Below are 22,797 nucleotides of genomic sequence, written 5' to 3'. Positions count from 1 at the left end.
ACAGATATGTTATCTAGAGTGCAAGATCGATTTTTGAACCCTATAGGCATGATGTCTAAATGAGCAAATATTGTAACAACTTATGAACAAATATTGTAACAACCTATAGGCATGGTATCTACCCTTTCCCAACAGGATATGTATAAGAATCCCTCCCTTCAACTAATTTTCCTAATATCTGTTTACAATAAATTATTATTACAGACCAACATTAATAATGAATTACAGAAGTGAATTGCTACAACTATAGGGAGCCTGAATATAGGCCCAAAAGATAAACCTGGTAGACCAAGCCTTCAACCAGTCCAAAAGTGACATAACCCCATAGTGCATCCAGTAGTATCCTGGTGTGTCAAAGTTCCCAAGGGTCTCAGGGACTCCGGGCAATGCTCACACTAGAAAACTTTCAAAGTAACCCTTTGTGAGCAAGTTTTGGAAAGCCAACTCCAGTGTATCAAAGTTCAGAGGAGCCTCATGGACTCCTAAGCAATGCTTACACTAGAAGGGCAAGACCCTAGGTGTTCTAAAAATAAGGGTGAAAACCAGGAGATAGTTTTTTTTTAAAATAGTTTTGTGATTCTCAGAAAGTAAGGAGCAAACAGGGTCATTCAGTCATTGTAACTCAAACCAAGGTCCCAACGGTTAAATAGTATACAGAAACAGGGTAACTTAGAGTTTCAACTTAGTTAATTAGATACCACTAGGTGAGCATTCAATCACATACAGAGGGATAGTGGGGTTAGGGAGTCATATTGGTCAGAGGTGAACATAAGATAGAAGGGATATGCTAGTGAAGAAGAAATAGGCATGAGTCTGGAAATGTAGCAATCTAACTAAAACAAGAATAAATAGATTGGGAGCAGGACACACATGGGTTCAATCAGACAGAAGTAAACATGTTATTGCAGTCAACATAGAAGTAAATATGTCATTGCAGTAGACACATAGGTTCCATTAAGACAGAATTAGCCATGTTATTACAAGGAAGCATATAGGTTAAGTTGAATAGCAGGAAACATGTAGTCTAATTGAATAGTAGTACACATACTGACTAGGAATAATGAGCATAAATCAAACAGGTCTAGTTAAAGATAAACATGCTGATATACAGATCCTACTGATTTAGTAACATAAAATGGACATGCTGGGAATAAGAAATACACAGATCAAATCATACAAAGGTTTGCATGATAGTAAAGTGAGAGCACACCAGTTAAAGAAGCAGAAGCAGAAAGTAAAGTAGCAGGATTCAACAGTCTAGTCCAGGCTTTCAGCTGACTAGACAAACAATAAACACAAGTAGCAGAGAGAGATGAGACAGAGTTTGTGTATGAGTGTGTTTGTGAACTGTTGTTCGTGTGTTGAGAGGTAAAACAAGAGTGTATGTATAGCACTTAGGAAGTAGAGCAAATAAAGTAAAGAGAATCAGAAGTCAGTCAATTAGAGAGCAATTAAATATTCATAGAATCAATTCATGTAAGGGAGTCCGGAATAGACCCGTTAATTAGGGGTAATCACTTAATGGTCATAAGAAAAAAAAGGGTTAATTGGGGTAAGGAACCCAAATCATACCAAATAGAGAATCAGTAAGAATACTTAAACCATACGGATAATTTATTAAGGTAAGAGAAGTAATCAAATAATCAAGCAAGCTTGATAGGGACAGAAAATTAGGGGATTATACCCATAAATAACTCTGATTGAGTTTCAAATAAGGCAAGAAGTGGGTTTAACAACCAATTAGGATTAGAACCCATAAATCAAGCAACCAATCACACGAATAAGGCAATCATAGGTAATTAGAGACTAATTAAGGGTCAATCAACACATAAATAGGCAAGAGACACCAATTAGGAACCCCTGGATTAAGGAAAGCAAGTATAAATCAGTAAATTATTTCAGCAAACAATGAAACCCTAAATAATTTAGCTAATCAGTCAATTATTCAAACAATAATGGACAAAAATGTTGAAGCCAAACAATGAACAGTCCAGCAATCAAGCCTGGAACATAGTCATTATAGAAAGATTAAACAAAACATGAGAAATTTCAAAAAACCCTTTGCAAAAATAGACGAAGCCGAAACCCTAATTTTGAAAAATACTTAAGAGTTGATTAACAGTAGGGAATCAGAAAATTCTTAAGGAAAACGGTCATGGAAACTTGAAAACACTTCAGATGCACAGTGATTCGACCAACAAATAACGAGAAAACCAAACCCTAATATAACAAAGCGCTTAAAAATCGATTAACAGTAAAGAAATAAGAGAACTTTTAAAGGAAAGTTGTTGACGGACTCAAAATCGATTTAGATCTACAAAGATCTGGATGGATTCATGTCCACAATTAGGGTTTTGAACAAAAATGAAAGGGGTAAAGATAATCTGGTGTTGAACCAGAGATTTGAACTACAAACATCGAGATAGTAACACTCACAGACCATAGGCGGACCCTCGAAGAGTCTCGAACAAGATCTGGCTAGATCTCTTCGAGATCTTTTCATGAAATAACAAAATCGGGCAACCAGGGAGGTAGGAAACCAGTACAAGTCTCAAACAGCCATAGAAATTCATGGAACGGGTAGGAATCGAAGATATTAGGGTTGGTTTTGGGCGGCGGCGGCTAGGGTTAGAGTTTGGTCTTAGAGAGAAATAGAGAAGAGAGGGTTTTAGGGCGGCCGGTGGTGATAAATGACTAGGGTTTAGGGGCCGTTTGGGACTAAAAAGGGAAAGGAAAAACGATGGTCGTTGATCTCTGTGATCAACGGCTAAGATTAAAGGGGTTTGGGGCCGGGTTGAATTTTATAGGTTTGGGCTAAGGTGGATTTGGGCTTGGTTTTTTAGTTAATTGGGGTTGGGGGAATTGAAATTAGGATGTTTAATAGGCTAGGTCCGAAATAGAAAAGGGTTATTTGTTAAATACCCCTTTAACTGACAAAACAAATTTTAAAAATAATTAACAGATTATAAAAATAGTTTCCATGCCTAAAAATATTTTAAAATAATTACTTAGTATTTAAAAAATATAAAAAGCTATTTTCTAGTAAAATAATGTAATAATGCATACATGGACTATAATTGCAAAGCAATTGCAATTACAACCCCAGAAATGCAAATGTGGCTATCTTTGAAAGAATTAAAAACTTAGTACAACTACAAAATGATAAAATTAAGCCACAAAATTATTATAAAACTATTTTGTGATGCAATTAGCAGTTATTTATATAAATAAGAATACTGGGATAAATTAATTAAAACCCTTTTAAAAATACAGAAATATAAAAAATATTAATTGATGCTAATGCATAATTTTGGAGGTATATATGCATTTTTTAAAAATATTTTAGGGAAAAATTGGGTATCAACAATCATTATTAGACTTCCAACTTAAATAAAATAAAACTCTAGCTTTGTCCAAATCCAAATTAAAAGTAAATTTTACATCTTTTTTAGCCTAATTCTACCAAACTTATTGGCTATTCTGGTAAGCAAAAACGAAAAGAACTTTAGGAATCTTAGAAAGTTTTTATTTTCAAGTTTTCCTTTTCTTTATTTTGTTATAAGCAATTTAATCATTATTTGACTCAAACTCAAGTAACACGTAAGCTTCGCACTCCTTTTAGTTCTTTCGAATTTTACACAATTACTTTTCTAAATTTCGGTTTTTAATCATATTGGACAAAATCGTAATTTTCTTTTAATATTTAAGACTTTGAAATTAATTAAAATTTTGGTTAATAAACTTTTCCATATTTGAATTATGTTGCAAGTCCTAATACTGTATTCAGAAATTCAAAATCGAGTATATTTCTACAAATAAATATGGTTGTATATATTTCGCATTCATTATGATTCAATGAAATATGCAGAATTTAGTCATGCAATTTCAAACTGGTTTTTGATATTCAACGTTTTGATAATGAACGAATACCAAAAATCTCCAATTTTAAACAAGGAGTTTACTCTTTAATTTCAAGAATATTATTTTCCAGAATTTAAGTTTTTCCGTAATATTTAGGAGATCCAAATCTACTAAATTTTATAACATTAAATTCTTCCTTTTTGTGAACTATATATAAAAAGTCCTATTATCTATATTATCTATATTATATTAAAAGGAGAATAGTATGCATTGTGGTTAAGCCAAATGTCAAGCTAAAATGAAGCCACTTGACAATTTTAGGACAATATTAATAGTTAGAAATTATAAATGGAAACATAATTAATGGATGTAGTTTAATGAATCTTATACATAATCTAAATAGATCTTAGACAAATTTAATTTATATATCTATATTTATATTTGTATCTATATATGATCAACTCATAGATTTTCTTCTATATTAGCTAGAAATATGGAGGTAAAAAATTAATTAAAAAAAACTATAAGAAAAAATTAAAAATATAGAGATACATAAATTGAGATAACCTATGACTATTTATATTTTGGAGTAAGTTAAAATATAAATAAAACTAAAATTTACTTAAGCTATTAAAGATTTATTGAGTTTAAAAATTTAATAAATTCAAGCAACAAAATAAGATCTTATTAAAGTATACAAATTATTTATAAGGTAAGAAAAGAACTAAAGAATCAGTAAAAAAATATTTTAATAACAATAATAATAAAGTCATATTAATATTGATAAATCGGGCAAACAAATATCTTATACGTAAATATTACTACAACATTTAGATATAATGTGTTCAAACAATTAAGAAAATATTTTTGTATGATTAATATTTAAATTGAGTGCAGTTAGTTTAAGTTTGAAAGCATAATATAAATTTTTGAAAACACGGTCCAATTTAGAAAATAGAATGATAAAGAAATATTTAAATTTGAGATGAGAAAGTTATTTAATTTTTATCTATATTATATTAGAATGAGTGTGATAGAAATATATATTAAATTCGAACAAGCTAATAAAAATCCACATGACAATGTAATAATAGTAGGAATTGAATAATATAATATAAAAAATAAAGACTAAATAGAGAAAAATAAAAATTCAGATTTTTTATCAAAGAGAAAAGGGGTAAAACTAATTTAAATTTGAGATAAAAAAGTCTTTTATATTGTTATAAGAAAAGTCATAATATGGGTAATTCCACGTAACTCAAGTCTAATATACAAAATTAAAAACTAAAAATATTGAATAATAAAAATAAATTAGAGATAATGTGAGGACTTTTATAAATCATGAGTTTATAAAATAAAATAAAGTAAATATATAATACTTAAAAATATTATTAAAATTTTCAATAAATGGTTTTAAATCAAAATAAACATTTATTTTATGATTAAAAAATTAAATATTTATCAATATTATATTAAAAAATAGTAGTTGATAATGATATTGAATAAAGTTACAAGTTATTGAAAAGCCACATAAAACGTAGTAAGACTATATATCAGATTAAAAATAGCAAAATTACGTTAAATTACTAAAAATTTACTATTCGAAATGAAGGGAAAAACTATTTGAATGTGAGATTAGAGTTCTTAAAACTATGATGAGAATGCTCAAACTATGGATAATACTACAAAATTGAAGTCTTATTTATGAAATATAAAATACAAAATAAAAAATAAAAATTTAAAAATAAAAAATAAATTTCTATATTGGCAATTTTACTAATAAAAATTAAAAATTAAATTTGTATCTTAAAACTAAAAGAGAAAGAAAATTTACATAAGTAAATAGTATGACAGTGAAAATATTTCTACAACATTCAGATATAATGTGTTCAAAATAATTATAAAATATTTTTTTATGATTAAAATAAAATTTTAATATAGGTAATTTTACTAATAAAAATTAAAAAATAAATTTGCATCTTAAAGCTAAAAAGAAAGAAAATTTAACTGCAGTTGATACAAAAATAATTATAAGAGAACTCAATACATTTGGAACATAATAATCAAATAAATTAATTCAAAGTTACAATTTAAAATAAAATATGACATTATTTTGGTTATAGGTGAAATAGTAATATAAAAACTAATTAAAATATTGTAGTAGAGAAGAGGGTGTATAAAAAATAGAGGTAGTGTGAGGATACTTATACTTTAAATTAAGTAAAAATAAATAAATTAAATAATAAAATTATATTTTAAAATATTACTTATAAATTTAAATGATTAAAAAAATTCGAATAAGAGGTTACATGTGACGACCCAAAGGGTCATCACCTGCTTTTAATTGAATTCTGTGTCTCCGAGGCCTAGAAAACCTCATTTATCATCATCTCGATTTGCGTGCGCAGTCCGGGCGCGTATCCGGAAAGCTCAAATATGAAAATCTGTGAAAATGCTAAATTTTGATTATAAAATGAGTAAATTTGACTTTGGTCAACATTTTGGGTAAACGGATCCGGACTCGTTATATTAAAAGGAGAGTAGTGAAGCATGTGGTTAAGCCAAGTGGCAAGCTAAAAAGAAGCCACTTGGCAATTTAAAGACAACATTAAAAATTTGAATCATAAATGGAAACATAATTAATGGAAGTAGTTAATGAATCTTATACTTAATCTAAATAGATCTTAGACAAATTTAATCTATATATCTACATTTAAATTTATATTTATAAGTATATTTATATCTATATTGATTCACCCATAGATTTTTTTTTATTAGCTAGAGATATGGAGGTAAAAATTAATTAAAATTCTAATCGAAAAAAATAAAAAAAATATAGAAAGACGTAATTGAGATAACCTACGACTATTTATACATTAGAGTAAGTTAAAATATAAAATAAAATTAAAATTTACTTAAGTTATTAAAGATATATTGAGTTTAAAAATTAAATAAATTCAAGTAGCAAAATAAGATCTTAAATAAAGTATATAAATTATTTATAAGGTAAGAAAAAACTTAAATAATCAGTAAAAATATATTTTAAAAATAAGAATAATAAAGTAAAAATAAGAATAATAAAGTCATGGACAAACGAATATTTTATACGTAAATATTACTACAACATTCAGATATAATGTGTTCAAACAATTAAGAAAATATTTTTTTATTAATATTTGAATTGAGTACAGTAAATTTAAGTTTGAAAGTATAACATAATTCTTTAAAAATTATGTCAAATATAGAAAATAGAATAATAAAACTTATTTGAATTTGAGAACGTTTTTTAATTTTTATCTATATTATATTAGAATGAATGTAGTAGAAATAAATATTAAATTCAAACAAGCTAATAAAAATCCACATGACAATGTAATAATATTAGGTATTTAATAATATAATATCAAAAATAAATAATAAATAGAGAAAAAATAAAAATTCAGATTTTTTATCATAGAGAAGAAGGGTAAAACTTATTTAAATTTGAGATGGGAAAGTTTTTAAAAAAATTATTATTAGAAATGAAAGGGAAAGGCTATTTGAATTTGAAATTAGAAATTTGTTAAAACTACGATTAGAATGTCCAAACTATGGATAATATCACGAAATTGAAGTCTTATTTATGAAAAAATATTAAAATAGAAAATAAATTTCTAATATAGGTAATTTTACTAATAAAAATTAAAGATTAAATTTGTATTAAATCTAAAAAGAAAGAAAATTTACGTAAGAAATAAAATGATAATGAAAATATTACTACAACATTAACATATAATGTGTTCAAACAACAAAGAAAATATTTTTCTATGATTAATATCTGAATTGAGTGCAGTTAGTTTAAGTTTGAATATATAGTATAATATTTTAAAATGCTGTCCAATTTAGAAAATAGAATGATAAGAATTATTTGAATTTGAGATGAGATTTTTTTTATTTCATAAGTTTTTATTTTTTAAAATATTATGTAAAGAAATAAAATGACAATAAACATATTACTACATATATATAATATGTTCAAACAATTAAGAAATTATTTTTCTATGATTAAAATAAAATTTTAATAATATAAATAACTTTCTAATATAGGTAATTTTACTAATGAAAATTAAAAATTAAATTTGTATCTTAAAGTTAAAAAAATAAATAACTGCATCTAATACAAAAATAGTTATAAGAGAACTCAATATATTTGTAACATAATCATCAAATATATGTATTAATATTTTAGACTAATTCAATTTTACAATTTAAAATAAAATATGATATTATTCTGGTTAAAGGTAAAAAATTAATATAAAAATAATTAAAATTTATAGTAGGGAAGAGAATGTAGTAAAACAATAGAGATATTGTGAGGATACTTATACATTAAATTAATTTAAAAATAAATAAATTAAAAAATTTAATTATATTTAAAAAGATTACAATAAGTTTAAATGATTAAAAAAAATTGAATGCATAAAAATATACCAAATTTCAAGAATAAAATATTTATAGTTATTAAAGACTATTAAAAGAATAATAAGAAAGATATTAATTAAGATAATAAAAAATTATATGATAGTAAAATAATTTTAAATAATAAATAATACAATAACTATAAGAAAAAAAAAAGAATTTGCATAAAAATAATGTGATGAATAAGACATATTTAACTTTTAGATAAAAACAAAGTGATGGTAAGAAGTTTGTTAAAATAATATGATCTAATGTGCTCAAACAAGACAGATCGCAACATGATATGTTTGGTATTCTTTGATACTGACAGCAAAACGAAGTGCAAGTACTAAAATCAAGTAGTTAGGTTGCTACAAATAAAAAACAAAATAGGTTGTGCACTACGAGACTTGAACAATAATTTCATATCCTACTTCATAATTAATATCTAATGTTATATAATTTTTATCTGAGAGGTTTATATTTTAAGGTTATTTGCACATGATTCAAATAACCAACATCACAGTTTAACATGATTTGTGTTCGCGCATCGCGCGGGTACTAATACTAGTATATATTTAGGCAGAATAGCCTGATAGACACTTGTATTAGTATGATTTTGTTATCCCGGTCCCTCTACTATACAAAGTTTCAATCAGACACTTGAACTCATGCAAAACATAACTTGTAAATACCTTTGACCTTGGACCAAGCACATATGGCAATAAAATATTGAGCTGGACAAAATGGGTGTAATTCCGTGAGAATGAACATGAACATTTTGAACAATAAATATTAAAAACAAAAATAATAAAAAAAAAAAAGCAAAACAGGCCCAACCCATCTCATTGCCGTTTCTTTTTGTTCCTTCTTCTCCCCCAACGCCTCTCCACCTCCCACCACCCAAAAACAAACCAACGCAATCCCTTATTAAAAGTGGCCGTTTCTGCCATCAAAGAATCTCATAACTTTCATATGGTTTTCTTTACTTTACTTTGACTTTTCCAATTCTTTATGAGATGTTTTAGATTGTGGTGGTTAAGCACTGTACTTTTTGTAGTATTTTGCTAAACAGGCTCTAGATAAAGGGACTACTTAGATTTTGAGAAGTGATACTAAAAGTGAAAAGAAGAGGAGTGTACTGATGGTTGTGGAGAGATTCACCGGTGACACAATGGGGATAACAAGGCTGATTGAAAATTGTATTTGGTTATGTATTTGCAGCCGAAGGAGGAAGGGGTGGTGATGGCGGGTAGAAGATTGAGAAATGCAATACTCCAAGAGAAAGGACTGTTTGGGATTTTATTTTTTGGAAAAAAAGGGATGGTTTGGAATTTTTATAAAAAAAAAATATATTTTGTAATAAATAATGATGTGGCATTAATTTAGTTGAGGTGGATATGATATGTCTTTCATGTCAAGCGAGTGAGCAGCAGAGGTGTTTAAAATTTATGTTTTGATCGAGTTCAAGTATCCGGTTGAAACTTTGTGGAGTAGAGGGACCAGGATGACAAAACCAAACTAGTACAAGTGTCTCTTAGACTATTCTGCCATATATTTACTGTACAAATCTTTTCCTTATTTTATGAAACACAATAATTTTATAAAAGACAAGTAATATAAAAAAATAAAAACATCCACGGTAAGAAGTAAAGAGTAGCTATTACTTGGTGTAGGTTTGAATAATTTTTTTGCCATGAAAGTATAACCAATTAAATCTATATTAGTAAAAATAAAAATAAAATAGAGAAAGACTTCTTTTTTGGAGAAAAAACCTATAACTAATGTGTCAACATGTGTACACGCGCAAAACATGTATGATTTTTTATTTTTATCCATTAAAAATTAATTTCACACTAGATAAATAATTAGTTTTTAATATTTAGGACTATAAATTAAAATTTTAAATATTAATATTTTTGTGAACTACATATGAATTAAGTCTTACGTACTATTTAAGACTTAAAATCATTAAAATTTTACTATTCCAAATAAGACATGTCCAAATCAAATTTAAGACAAAAACCAATAGGCAACAATTTCAAACTATATATACTATTGGTACGTTCTTCTTTTATTATTGTTGCTCTCTCAATTTATGTTTATTGCTTTGTGCATATTAATTCTCCTTCTATTATCTTCTTCCGCATAAAAATATGAATCAAGCCAAAAATTATTTATCGAAAAGAAAAGTGGGTTCTAGAAACCAAACCTCCCAAATAGTAAACTTTTATACAACCGGAGATGTTTCTAAAAACTATTAAAAGTTTTTGTCTACATCGATGGAAAACTTATGTGACATATAAGATCAACAATTATTACTTACAAGAACGTACACATTAATTTGTAATTTATGTATAACTCAAACATAATTTTAAATATAATATATAGTTACGTGATATTTTAAAATTTTGACTTCACGGAGATTGGATATAGGTGCAACACGCGTAGCAAGAGACTAATACTATATTAAAAGCACGAAGGCCCTTAGCGAAATTTACCTTATAAAAATAAATTTTATATTATATAATATCATAATTTAGTTATTTTCTAAATATTTAGTACTTTGAAATCAACTACAATTTTGGTTATTAAATCTTTTCTTATTTTAAATTATATAGAGAGTTTTAATATTTAGGACTTTAACATAAATTTTGTTGGACAGAAATAAGAGTATGACATTTTCTTTTGCTTATATTTGCTTACGCCAATTCCTATATGACATATATTTGAACTTATAATTTTTTTTGGGGGGGGGGGGATTCTATATATTCTTACTATTAAAAGAGAGACGTATGTGCTTAATTAACTATTTTTTTAATTATTAAATATAATTTTTAAATATTATACGAACACATTGATGAAGAGAGAAAATATTGATTGGGTAAGAAAGGAGTTCAAAAAATATCTATATTTTTTATATCATTATAAAAGCACAAATTGCGAACACAAAAAAAAAAAAAATATTCTTGTTCAATACATTATTTACATAATTTTTAAAAATTATATACTCATTGCTATAAAGTACACGCGCAAAGCGCGTACCCTAAGACTAGCTTTAACAATATGAGTATAGGTTAAATGGAAGCTACTAAATAGGGCGCCCTGCAATTTTTATACCAATACTAGCTAACTTTAAATAATTTTTAGAAACTGAATACTATGTTTTAAACAGGGTGCTCAAAGCTGTTTAATTTCTACGTTAGTTGTGCGCGCCAATCCCCAGGCCAAACGCCAACGGTGTATGGTTAAACACAGGCAAGTAGTGCCTTCTAATTGGCGCCAGGCCCCGTTTGTAGGGGCCATTCCATTAATTTGAACCTGCCTATTCGTCTATTCATGGTAATTGCCGTGTTTTTTCTCCCGTTGACGTTTACTTGACTTTGCACAGTGAGGAAAGATCACAACAAAGAGAAATCTCTATTGTTAATTAATTCTACATCACATCTTTGCCTACTCTGGAAAGTCGGAATCAAATTTTTGGAAGAACAAGAATTCAGCGAAACAAATTTAAGAGCATCAACTGCACATAAATAGACTTTTCCTTAAACAGGTACGCAACTGTTCTTAGCAAATACGTATTTCAGTATCTTTGCAACTTGAATTTCCCTAAACGCACTGATATGATATTAAACTTTATTTACCAGCTAAATTACATTTAGGTTCATTTATATTTCCTTTTAATTAACTTGAAAACTGGGGTTTTAAGCTAGGAAGATGTGTGATATGTGGTTTTACAGTGTTAATCTAAACCAGAATTATAGGAAAGCTTTTTACATCAGTTAATGGTCTCAGAATGATTCAGGAATTCTGCATTTGTTTCTTTGTTATATTAGCTTTCATCCTCTTTATATTTAAATTTTACTAGGTTGTTTTCAAGCAAAAGGTTGTAAAGGAAAATAAAGACAGTTTATACCAAATCATGCTAAAATGGAAAAGTGGACTAAATGAAGTCCAAAAACCGGATTACATTTTGCACAAACAGAATCAGACTTTAGAACATTCATGTAGAAGATCAAATAGTCTTACCCAATAAACAAATCCAGCAACTTTTCTTGAGTAGAGTGGTTAAAAGATTTTAGGAAGTTATAGGGAAATAGATTGTTACATCTGTCGTTTGTATGTTTTTTCTTTCACTAACTAGTTTTCTCAATTGAGATCTTTTTGCCCAAATTAACAAATCGGCATTTGGGTACTGAAATTCAACTGTCTGAGACACTCTTGAAATTTGCATCTAGGTTGTAATGATGGAAACTAATGCAGGTATTCCTGTGACACCTCGACTCAGAGATCCAATATTTGATTTTTACTGGAAAGGGCTAAAGTTTGGCTATCTAACGTGCTCGAAACTGGAGGATTGAGGGATTTGCCTTTGCTTTTGCATTCCTAAGTGTGTTATCATGCCAGAGGATCCGTCCACTGATGTTTCTCACGTCCAAGCTTCAGGATTCGTCACTGAAATAATTCGACTTGTATATGAGACAATAGATGCTGCAAATTCTGTTGTTGTACAGAAGGAGAATTTCGATAAATTTTCAAATTTCTTGGAGAAGATTGCATTGGTCCTAAAAGAGTTATCGAAGTCTGGAACCAGTAAAATCAGTAACTTAAGTCCTGTTTTTGAGGATCTCAAGCTGGAGATAGAATTGATTAAGCAACTAGCTTTGGACTGCAGAAATAGGAACAAAATTTATCTCCTATTGAACTGTCAGAGAATTGTCAAGTTCTTTGAGAGTAGTACGAGAGATATTACTCAAACTTTGTTGCTAATGACTTCAGAACCTCTGAATGTTTTACCAGAAATCGCTGATCAGCTGAGAGATTTATGCGAGAAAATGCTGGATACTAAGTATGATGTCTCTACCAAGGAGGAGGAAGTTTCAGTGAAAATTGAATCAGGAATACAAGAGAGGAATGTTGATAGATCCTATGCAAATGATTTGCTCATTTGTATTGCCAAAGCTGTTGGAATAGCAAATGAGCAATCACAACTGAAGAAAGAATTTGAAGAATTCAAGAGAGGAACTGCAAGTAGTGAACAAGGGAAGAACCTGGCTGAGACATTACGGATGGAAGAGATCATTCTATTACTAGGCAAGGCTGATTTGCTTACAACTGCAGAAGAAAAACAGACAAATTATTTGACTAAAAGAAACTCTTTGGGTAGGCAACCATTAGAACCTTTGCAATCGTTTTATTGTCCGATTACTGGAGATGTCATGGAAGATCCGGTGGAGACTTCTTCCGGGCAGATATTTGAAAGGGCAGCGATTGAGAAGTGGTTAGCAGATGGCAATAAGCTGTGCCCCTTGACCAAAAATCCCTTGAAAAGATCAGATCTCAGGTCCAATAAAACGCTGCGTCAGTCAATTGAAGAATGGAAAAACAGAAATATCATGGTCACGATTGCTTCCCTAAAACAGAAAATTCAGGCAAACGATGAGGAAGAAGTGCTTCAATCCTTGCAGAAGTTGCTGGAGTTTTGTGTAAGGAGTGAGCTGCAGAGAGAATGGATAGTGATGGAAAATTACATTCCAGTAACTATAGATCTTCTATCTGCAAATAATACTGAAATAAGAAAGTCTGCTTTAATGATACTTTACGCCCTCTCAAAGGATAGTGAAGAAGGCAAGGTATAATTAGTGTACATTTCACAATTATATGATCCAAATTCTACTCCAGCCAAGAATTGCACATACATCAGTAGCAGTGGTCACGCAACTGGTCCGCTTATGTGTGGATTTTTTCAAAATTTACTTATCTCTCACACAATTCCCACAAACAAATAATGTTATCAAATGGATACCACCTCTGAATGATCATAAAGCTATTTTATCTGGTGTGCTGGCAGGAAAGAATAGGTACAGTAGATAATGCTATTGGATTGGTGGTGCGATCCCTTGCGCGCAAGCCTGAAGAAAGCACATTGGCTTTGCAACTGCTTTTGGAGCTATCGAGAAGTAGTATAGTTCGAGACTTGATGGGCAGTGTCCAGGGTTGCATCCTTCTACTTGTTACTTTCATGAATAGTGATGACTCTGTAGTTGCAAACCATGCAAGTGAGATTTTAAAGAATCTCTCTTTCCTTGATCAGAATGTTATTGAAATGGCAAGATTAAATTACGGTGAACCCTTGTTACAACACCTATGTTCAGGTATTTGCTTAACACTGTCATACTTTACAGTTGAAACTTATGATATTGTTTTGAGTGATATTTTTCAAGACCCCAAGGTTACTGCATAATTCAGGCTATAATCATTCTTTTTTGTGCTTTTGGATGATGCTTCTTTTGATCCAAGACTGAACATTATTTGAGAATCTGTGATATTTTAGCTTCTAATTAAACTATAAAGAATAAACTTTTGTTAAGCTTAAGCATAGCGGAACTGTTCTGGAGATCTTTGGATGTCTGCTATTCATTGCAACCACAAGGCATCTAACCGGTCTAGATGAGTAAGCGTATCCATTTTGGAAATTAAGCCAACACAAAGAACTAATTCAAGAATACATCTAATAAGGTATGAACCAATAAGTTAAATAGGACGGCATGTGGCACAAACCAAGAATGATATCCTGATGTCAGGTAGACACATAAAGAGACAGATGGCTTATGGTGAATTTGCAAAGGCAGATTTTATGTTGATGTAATCATTTGTTGTTTGAATTCGAAACTACTTCCAGAAGCCGTAATTTAAAGGTCTACCTCATTGTACAGGAACTGAAAGTAAGCGTATGTCCATGGCCAAAACCTTGTCAGAGATCGAGTTGAGCGACCAGATTAAGCTGTGCCTCATAGAAAAAGGGGCACTGAAGCCACTTCTTGAACTTCTCTCTCATAGCAATACAGAGATGAAAAGTATTGCTGTCAAAGCACTTCAAAGCCTTTCAACTGTCACACAAAATGGTCAGCTGATGGTTAAGGAAGGTGTCAGTGACCTGCTGTTTGAACTACTATTTTGTCACACCTTGTCAAATGAAATACGGGAACATGTTGCAGCAACAATTATGCAACTTGCCATGTCAACAAATTCGCAAAGATCAGAGGATGTTCAGGTTTCACTGTTGGAGTCTCTTGACGATATTTTTAAACTCTTTTCTCTTGTATCGTTGACTGGATCTAACGTGCAACAAAGCATTCTTCGTATCTTTCAAGCAATGTGCCAATCTCCTGCTGGTTCTGATATCCGGACTAAACTGAGACAGGTATGTAGATTCTAATAAATTATCTTCAATATGTTTGCACAAGCTAGCAGAATCGGATATAATTTTTCACACTTACTATAGCTAGTCATTCCCCGAGTCATAAACTAGTGGGAAAACACAATTCCCTCTAAAGATATCTACCTTACTCAAAATGTAAACTGATGATCCTCATTAGGAAAGATATATATTCAGGTTGTGTTATAAGGGAAGAAAATTTGCAATTAACGGACTACCAAAAGCTAAAACATTATATAGCTGTTGTTAGCATTTTGGCCCTGATGCTTTAGTTTCCCTAAGATTTTGTTGACTCACTTGCTAGTAGGTAAAGAAAATCTCCTTTTTGTATCAATTTCCTGATATGATTTCATGATTGCTCTCCATTTCATCTCCTGTACAATCAGCTAATTACACCTCACACTAGTGTCAGATCTTGAAGTTCATGTAGATAAACACAATTTGATTTCTGACTTCAGCTGTCATTTCAATAATTGTTTCATTGTCAGATTTCCGCAATTAAGGTACTAGTCTACCTATGTGAACTTGATGACCGTAAGGTACGAGCTGATGCAGTGAAACTCTTCTATTTATTGGCAAAAGATGGCAATGATGATACTCTCTTAGAGCATGTAAATAGTACCTGCATTGGGAACTTGGTGCAGATCATCAGAACTTCGGATAATGAAGAAGAGACTGCTGCTGCGTTGGGAATAATCTCCTACCTTCCTCAAGATTGTTCAATGTCTCAGCACCTTCTTGATGCTGGGGCGCTTGATGTCATCTTAGACTGTTTACGCGGTAGAAATGAACATGCTTTACCAAGAAATGAAGTTGTAGAGAATGCTGCTGGAGCTCTTTGCCATTTTACTCTTCCAACAAATCCAGAAACACAAAAACAAGTTGCTGAAGCTGGTTTTATTACTCTTCTGGTATCCCTACTAGGGTCTGGCAGTTCCTTGACTAAAAAGAATGCAGCCACTTGTTTAAAGCAGTTATCAGAAAGCTCGTGTATTCTGAGCAAGCCGGCTAGAAAAAATTGGATGTTAAGCTGTTGTATTGCATCACCGACACATGGCTGTCCTGTGCACTTAGGAATTTGCAGTGTTGAATCCACATTTTGCCTTGTAGAGGCTAATGCTCTCAGACCCCTTGCGGAAGTGCTAGACGAACCAGATCCTGCAGCTTCTGAAGCTTCTTTAGATGCAATCTTGACTATAATTGAAGGTGCACAACTTCAGAATGGTTCTAAGCTACTTGCAGAAGCTAATGCCATTGCTCCAATCATAAAATTGTTGAGCTCATCCTCTATCGTTTTACAAGAAAAAGCTCTCAAGGCCTTGGAGAGGATATTTCGAATGATAGAAATGAAGCAAAAGTATGGGATATCAGCGCAGATGCCACTTGTGGAAATCACTCAGAAAGGAAGAAATGACATGAAATCTTTGGCTGCAAAAGTTCTAGCTCACTTAAATGTACTTCCTGAACAGTCTTCCTTTTTCTAATGCACGCTCAAATATTCGAAAAGCAGTATACTCATGAGATGAGTAGATCATCTAGACTGAACTATAGCACACTCATGCCATTTGTTTTTCTGTTTTACTTTTTGGAACTGTTTAGTGCTCACATATTTTAGAGTGGGGTCTGTCAGATATGAATTCTAGCTTTGCCTTTGTAATATTTAAGTTTGCCGCTAGGCCTGTTGGCGTGATGTTGTAATAGCAGATCTGGAGATCAAGGGGTGAAATTTTCGTTATCTGCGACAGTTCTACTTAGTTCTTTGATAAATAGTAGTACTAGATGATACTCTTTTCCTTTTCAAATAAGAACTTCGTTGATGAGCTAAACAGGTTTTGGCACCCGCACACCAATATAAGCAAATACACTATATAAACTGCTAGTAAAAGACAGTCAGGAACGCAAACTCCGAAAACAAGATCGGGCATAAAACCAAATGAATGAACAACTAATGTCTACTCCTGACAGCTAGCTGTTATGTCTTATATAAAGATAAAGAAGATGGATTTGTGTCTGTGGCTGTCATTCCTTATCCTCTGTGAGTTTGAATCACATCTGATTGAAATGTTAGAGAAATACTATCAAAAGACTAGATGTACATCACAAGGAACTCTGGCTTAACAAGAGTCCAACTCCTCATCACCTGCAAACTGTTAAGAAAAGGGAACATGATTCTGGATCAACATTTGAGAGAATTTATATTGAATCATGCCATTGAATGGGGCAATACATCGAGTCTCATGTAAGACAACTAACTGCACCTCGAGAATCGAGATGCTGCTGAGGAACTGTGGGACGTTATTAGGCACAGGATAGCTAATGCAGACATATAGCTATCCTATTCTTTTGGAAAAAATGAGCAAATTCAAGCAACTAAACAATGCCATATATGTAACATTAAACACCATGAAAGAATTGTCAATTGCTTGAGTATGAAATCATGAGCGCACCACTATGTAGTATTTGCTATTACAGAATCTGGTGTCTGAACCAGTATCCAATGTATGAACCAAATTAATAAGTGCATGACAAAGTATTTTTCTGCATAAACTTTATTACTTAACCATGGTATGTTGATATTTATTGTTAAACTCTTAGTTAATATGTATTCTTACCTCGATTTATCAAAAACATTTCATTCGTAAGCGTAATGTCGAGGATAGAAAAATCATTTTGAGGAGCAGAAATAATTGTAAATGTGAGATATACTTTCACGAGGATTAACTTAGTCATTTTCTGTTCCAATCCAATGATAACAAAATTGATAATCCAATTCCAACGTACCAGCTTTTCCCCAAAAAGTAAGTGTGATTGCTATTTAAGACTTTTAGTTACTCACGTTAAAAAATAAACTTAAACAGACAGCCACTTAAGTTACAGAAACAGGAAGATCATAGCAGATTGAATATTTGTAGGTATAAACATATACTGAAGGGAGCTTCACGTCCAAATGCCAAACAGAAGAAAAAAGTAATACTCCTACACACCGAAAACTGCTGTTTATCATAATATAACCTAAGAACAGTTGGAATCTTAGAGAACTCTTAAATTAATAAGTGCATGTTCTGACCGAGATTATGTACAGGATGTTGAAAAGACTGAAGACTTGATGGTAAAAAAAAATTTTAGAAAATGGCTGGACATCCTTTAGCAGAAATGCCTGGAGCGGTGGGACAAGCAGCCAGCGGACATCCATCTGTATTGTTTCCCCACCAGTCGATATTGATATCTTTGGATTGTATAGCAAGGAATAACAAAATGGCGATAAAAGCAGTTCCGGCATCCAGACCACCAGATAAAACGTAGTTGTAACGTTCCCACAAGTGAGGCCAGCGTCTATAAACAACATAACCAGAGAGGAACGCCAAAATTAGCCAGCTCGTGTAGTTGACAGAGCTTGCTGGAGGCATCATTGCTGTTGCGCCCAATAGGACAGGCATATGTATGTGGGAAATCCACTTTTGCTTAGGGAAAGCTTTGTGTGCCAACCAAACTAGTACAGGGGCAATGGCTCCTCCAAGAAAGAACCAATTGACATTAGGGTAGACACCAAGTGGTCCAAATATTCTCAATGGCGCAATGAGCCCCCATATAACAGACGCATCATAGAATACACGGTCCATTGGACACTGCCACGGGCTGTTGTCTGGCAACACAGAAATGTCACAGAGATTTGGTATCGTGTCCATGAGCCACCAAGCAGTAATGGTGTAGATAATTATCGATATGAATGTGCCCAGCATCTGAAAAACCAAATAGACTTAGCATTCAGAAAATAACCATAGGATTATTATTCTTAACTACATCAAGAACTAATACTAACCTGAGCCATAAACATTGCTCTGGGAGGAATTTTCATGTAGTGACCAAGCTTGAAATCATAGACAAAACTAAGAGCTTGGGACATACTTATGTACCCATACACCTTGAACAACATGTTAGCGACAGGGCGGCCAGGGTATAGATAACCAATAATATATTCTGTGATGACATTAAGACCTGGTTGCTATTTCAACCAAAAGAAAAACAAATAAGGCCAAATTGACAACAACACAACAAATAAAGGAGATTCAGTTTTGGGGACATTGTATTAATTACCTGGTTTGTAGTGGCTGAAATTATTCCTATGGGTAGAGTGAAACCCAGTGCTATAGCAAAAGCTAGCAAGATACCCCACCAAGGCAATTGAAATGTTTCAAGATAATGCTGACAAGTAAAGAAGATTAATACCATATTTGCTACAAGAACAACATGGAACCACCACATAGGGACCTGCTTGTAACTTTTCATTAGCCTTGTGTGCACATCTGGTTTGTGTTTTAACGCTTCTCTGGATCGATTCCACATTTCTCTGCAAAGACAAATTTTTTAGACACCCTTCAAGATTTGAAATCAAGATGACTTAGGATTCTTGAGACATTTCAATAGATAACATTATCATTATAGTAAAATTATAAGGGGGTGTTTGGTTTGTAGTCTATATGCAAAGATAATAAGGTAGATATGCAGAGTTTAATATCTGAAATCAAACAATGTATTTGTTAAATTTCAATCACTTTTAAGGGCTCTAGCATTCAATAATCCAAGAATAGTCAGAGCTGATGCATACCTTCCATGGAAGAGAAAAACGTGGACGAGAGTAGCAGTAAGACCAGCAAATCCAAGACCATATGTCATGGCAAAGAAAGTGCTCAAATGCAACTGACCATATTGATTATAGGCAGCTATATCAAGCTGAAAGTGTGAATTAATGACTCCCTCAGTGTTGTATTTCGTCCCATTTAGCGTGAAGAGGCTGGAAGAAAATATAGGGAAATTCTTGGCGTTGTAAACGTTGAACCAATAAGTGAGTGGAGTCATCAAATACATTACAAGTACAAAACCAGCTGCAACATTTGCAGTGGCAAACCATGGACTTGCTAGAGGACTTCCAAGGTATGAAGAAATCGTCGTCCAATCAAATCCTAAAGCACCAATGCCAAGCCCGCGCATGCCAGAACCCAATTGTTGAACCAAAATAGATTTCGGAGCCAGCCAACAGATCCAAGAAAATGAGGATAACATCTGGAAAAGATAACCAGGAAATATGTAGTATGCAAAGCTGAAAACTAAGGCTATGAGGAAGAACTGTATCCGAGTTGTACCACCCTTTGGTCTAGTCTCCTTTTCATGCAGAGCCCTGCACAATTATACAATGGTATAACTAATGAGTTTAATTTCTTCGTACAATAGTTACTGGTAATAACCTAAACTAAACGGTAAAGTAATTAATATGCTGTTAAATTACACCGATATAAATCCTATGCATATACCTGAATAAGGAGACCTGAACCAAACTGCCTGGCCACCACATCTCTGCTGGCTCAACCAAATGCTTCCGGAAAATACCAGCCCAACCAAAACCTAACATCTGCCATTAATTTGAAGATAACAATAAATAAATAAATAAATAAATAAATAAACAAATAACTAGGAATAGTAGAACGGAAAAGAATAAGAAGTGGGAGAATATAGCTTTAGTCTACTTATTTTAATTAATATAGCTTTAGTCTACTTATTTTAATTAACTCGTAATATATTTTAGACCACCCACAGAATTAACATGCTCAAATACCTAAACAACTAGTAACTATATAGAGAATTATTACTTGTATAGATCAAAAATCCAACAACTGCAAATTTTTAAACAGTACCAATAAAAGACATGTTATCCGAGGCAGATCTAGGATAAAAATTGATCAGTTCAAATCTTTAAAGTTCTTAGCATTAAACAAATGGTACTTTTGAAATATGGGATCAGAATTTAGGGCCCGTTTGGACATAAAAGTTTTTACTTTTTCCAGAATTTTTTTTTACTTTTTTCCGAAAAAAGTGTTTGGTCATGATATTCCAAATCAATCTGAAGTTGAATTCCAGAATTTTTGGAATTTGAAAAACTCCAAAAACCAATTTTTCACTCCAAATCACTCGCAAAAATTCAAAAACAACTCCAAGTTGTATTCATTCCAGACACAATTCCAATTTTCAAGTACCATTTTTAACTTAAAAAAATTCATTTTTTCCTGTAATTTCACAATCTTATGTCCAATCGCCCACTTAGTATTTTGAAATTTGGTGATTTTTATATATATGACAAAAATACTATGGTACCTTTCTCAAAACAAGTAATTCCCAGAAAAAGGTTAGTAAAAAAAGCTACCTGAGTTGTGGCCATGATAAGCAAAGCAGGAAAAAAACTAAGTGGTCTCTTGTAGTAAAGCTTAACAGCACTCAAAATATGAGTAGCATAAACACTTCCAGCACCAGCATTTGCAAAAATCGTAATCAAGACATGCTCTTTTATATTGAATGGCCCTGGATTTAGCGTAAACTCCCAACGCGTACCCTCAAAAAACAACCTCTTCGTTATAGTTTTCGCCATGAGATGACCTATAGGGACAACAGCAATCTGAACAGCCGTCGACGAAATCGTCAACGGCTCAGTTCTGTACCAAAAAAACTGATTTACAAAAGATAGCAAAACGCAAGAAGTGATTCCAAGAAACCACATTCTGAATGTAAGTACAGGAGTAGTAGGATCATCAGTTTTTGGTACAGTCATATCAACTTCTTTTATGGGGCACAGATCTTCGTCAGCCTCATTGGCCGCCGCCATATTCACTGGTAGTTCTGCCATTGAATATGGATTCGGCGCTGACTCTTTTCTCTAAAACCCTTGAACAGAATTAGTGAAGAAAGAGTTGGTATTTATCATTGATGAGTTGTATATTACTAGAAATTTTGTCAAAAAAAATATATAGATAAAGTTTTTTTCCTAGTATAATACGTATTTGGTAAAATAATACGCCTGGTACAGAATCCTAACTGAATATCAAGTAGATAGAAACTGACTATAAATAGGACTTTTAGGAGATTCTGTGGGATTCTCTAAGAAAATCTACGATCTATGCTCTAAGAAAGGTACGTGTCTCAGTAGGGTAAGGTAACTGAAGCAATTCTTTTTTGTTTAGGATTATGAAGATTTTTTTTGTTATTTAAGGTGTAGAATAATCAATTAGAATAATGAATATATCTTTAAAATTATACGTCATCCAGTTATGATTTTGATCTTTTATACTACTGTTAAAAAAATTATAATTCTATTTTAATAGCGTGAAATATTTCAAGCCAAAATAACACTACCATGTCGCTTGATAAAATGTTGCTTTAGTAATTCAAGGTATTAGCCATTCTTCTAAGATTATTCAAATGGGATGTATGCAATAATTATTTCTCATCTTGTC

General features: G+C 31.6%; 2 protein-coding genes across 3 annotated transcripts; one reads left to right on the top strand and one right to left on the bottom strand.

Moving 5' to 3' along the window:
• The first annotated feature begins 11,554 nt into the window (after positions 1-11,554).
• LOC107766351 (U-box domain-containing protein 44) lies at positions 11,555-17,252 on the top strand. 2 transcript variants are annotated; one of them, XM_075255578.1, is made up of 5 exons: positions 11,555-11,851; positions 12,537-13,931; positions 14,150-14,453; positions 15,015-15,502; positions 16,006-17,252. In XM_075255578.1, exons 2-5 carry the CDS (start codon positions 12,699-12,701, stop codon positions 16,999-17,001), a joined length of 3,021 nt encoding a protein of 1,006 aa, XP_075111679.1. In that variant the 5' UTR covers positions 11,555-11,851; positions 12,537-12,698; the 3' UTR covers positions 17,002-17,252. The 2 variants fall into 2 exon arrangements, with proteins under 2 accessions (XP_075111679.1, XP_075111678.1); XM_075255577.1 differs by having other exon boundaries at positions 11,664-11,851; positions 12,562-13,931.
• A 1,152-nt stretch (positions 17,253-18,404) lies between these two features.
• Positions 18,405-22,278, bottom strand: LOC107766353 (oligopeptide transporter 6-like). Its single transcript, XM_016585125.2, has 6 exons — positions 21,714-22,278; positions 20,827-20,924; positions 20,124-20,693; positions 19,613-19,865; positions 19,338-19,520; positions 18,405-19,257 (listed from the first exon to the last, which is right to left on the bottom strand). The coding sequence occupies exons 1-6, from the start codon at positions 22,188-22,190 to the stop codon at positions 18,640-18,642; spliced, it is 2,199 nt and encodes a 732-aa protein (XP_016440611.1). The 5' UTR covers positions 22,191-22,278; the 3' UTR covers positions 18,405-18,639.
• Between the last annotated feature and the right edge of the window lie 519 nt (positions 22,279-22,797).

The sequence above is a fragment of the Nicotiana tabacum genome, chromosome 6 (genome assembly GCF_000715075.1).
Source record: "Nicotiana tabacum cultivar K326 chromosome 6, ASM71507v2, whole genome shotgun sequence".
In the NCBI taxonomy this organism is placed as follows: Eukaryota; Viridiplantae; Streptophyta; class Magnoliopsida; order Solanales; family Solanaceae; genus Nicotiana; species Nicotiana tabacum.
The sequence above is the reverse complement of the archived record's forward strand: the minus strand, read 5'-3'. Positions and strand labels throughout refer to the sequence as shown.

Bases quoted from the DNA above. Each gene is read 5' to 3' on its own strand.
- LOC107766353 (XM_016585125.2), bottom strand. From the start codon at position 22,190: ATGGCAGAACTACCAGTGAATATGGCGGCGGCCAATGAGGCTGACGAA. The intron at 20,925-21,713 runs GTAGCTTTTTTT...AATTAATGGCAG, and splicing joins TTATCATGGCCACAACTCAG to ATGTTAGGTTTTGGTTGGGC. The intron at 20,694-20,826 runs GTATATGCATAG...ATAATTGTGCAG, and splicing joins GTTCAGGTCTCCTTATTCAG to GGCTCTGCATGAAAAGGAGA.
- LOC107766351 (XM_075255578.1), top strand. From the start codon at position 12,699: ATGCCAGAGGATCCGTCCACTGATGTTTCTCACGTCCAAGCTTCAGGA. The intron at 14,454-15,014 runs GTATTTGCTTAA...CTCATTGTACAG, and splicing joins GTTACAACACCTATGTTCAG to GAACTGAAAGTAAGCGTATG. The intron at 15,503-16,005 runs GTATGTAGATTC...TTTCATTGTCAG, and splicing joins TCCGGACTAAACTGAGACAG to ATTTCCGCAATTAAGGTACT.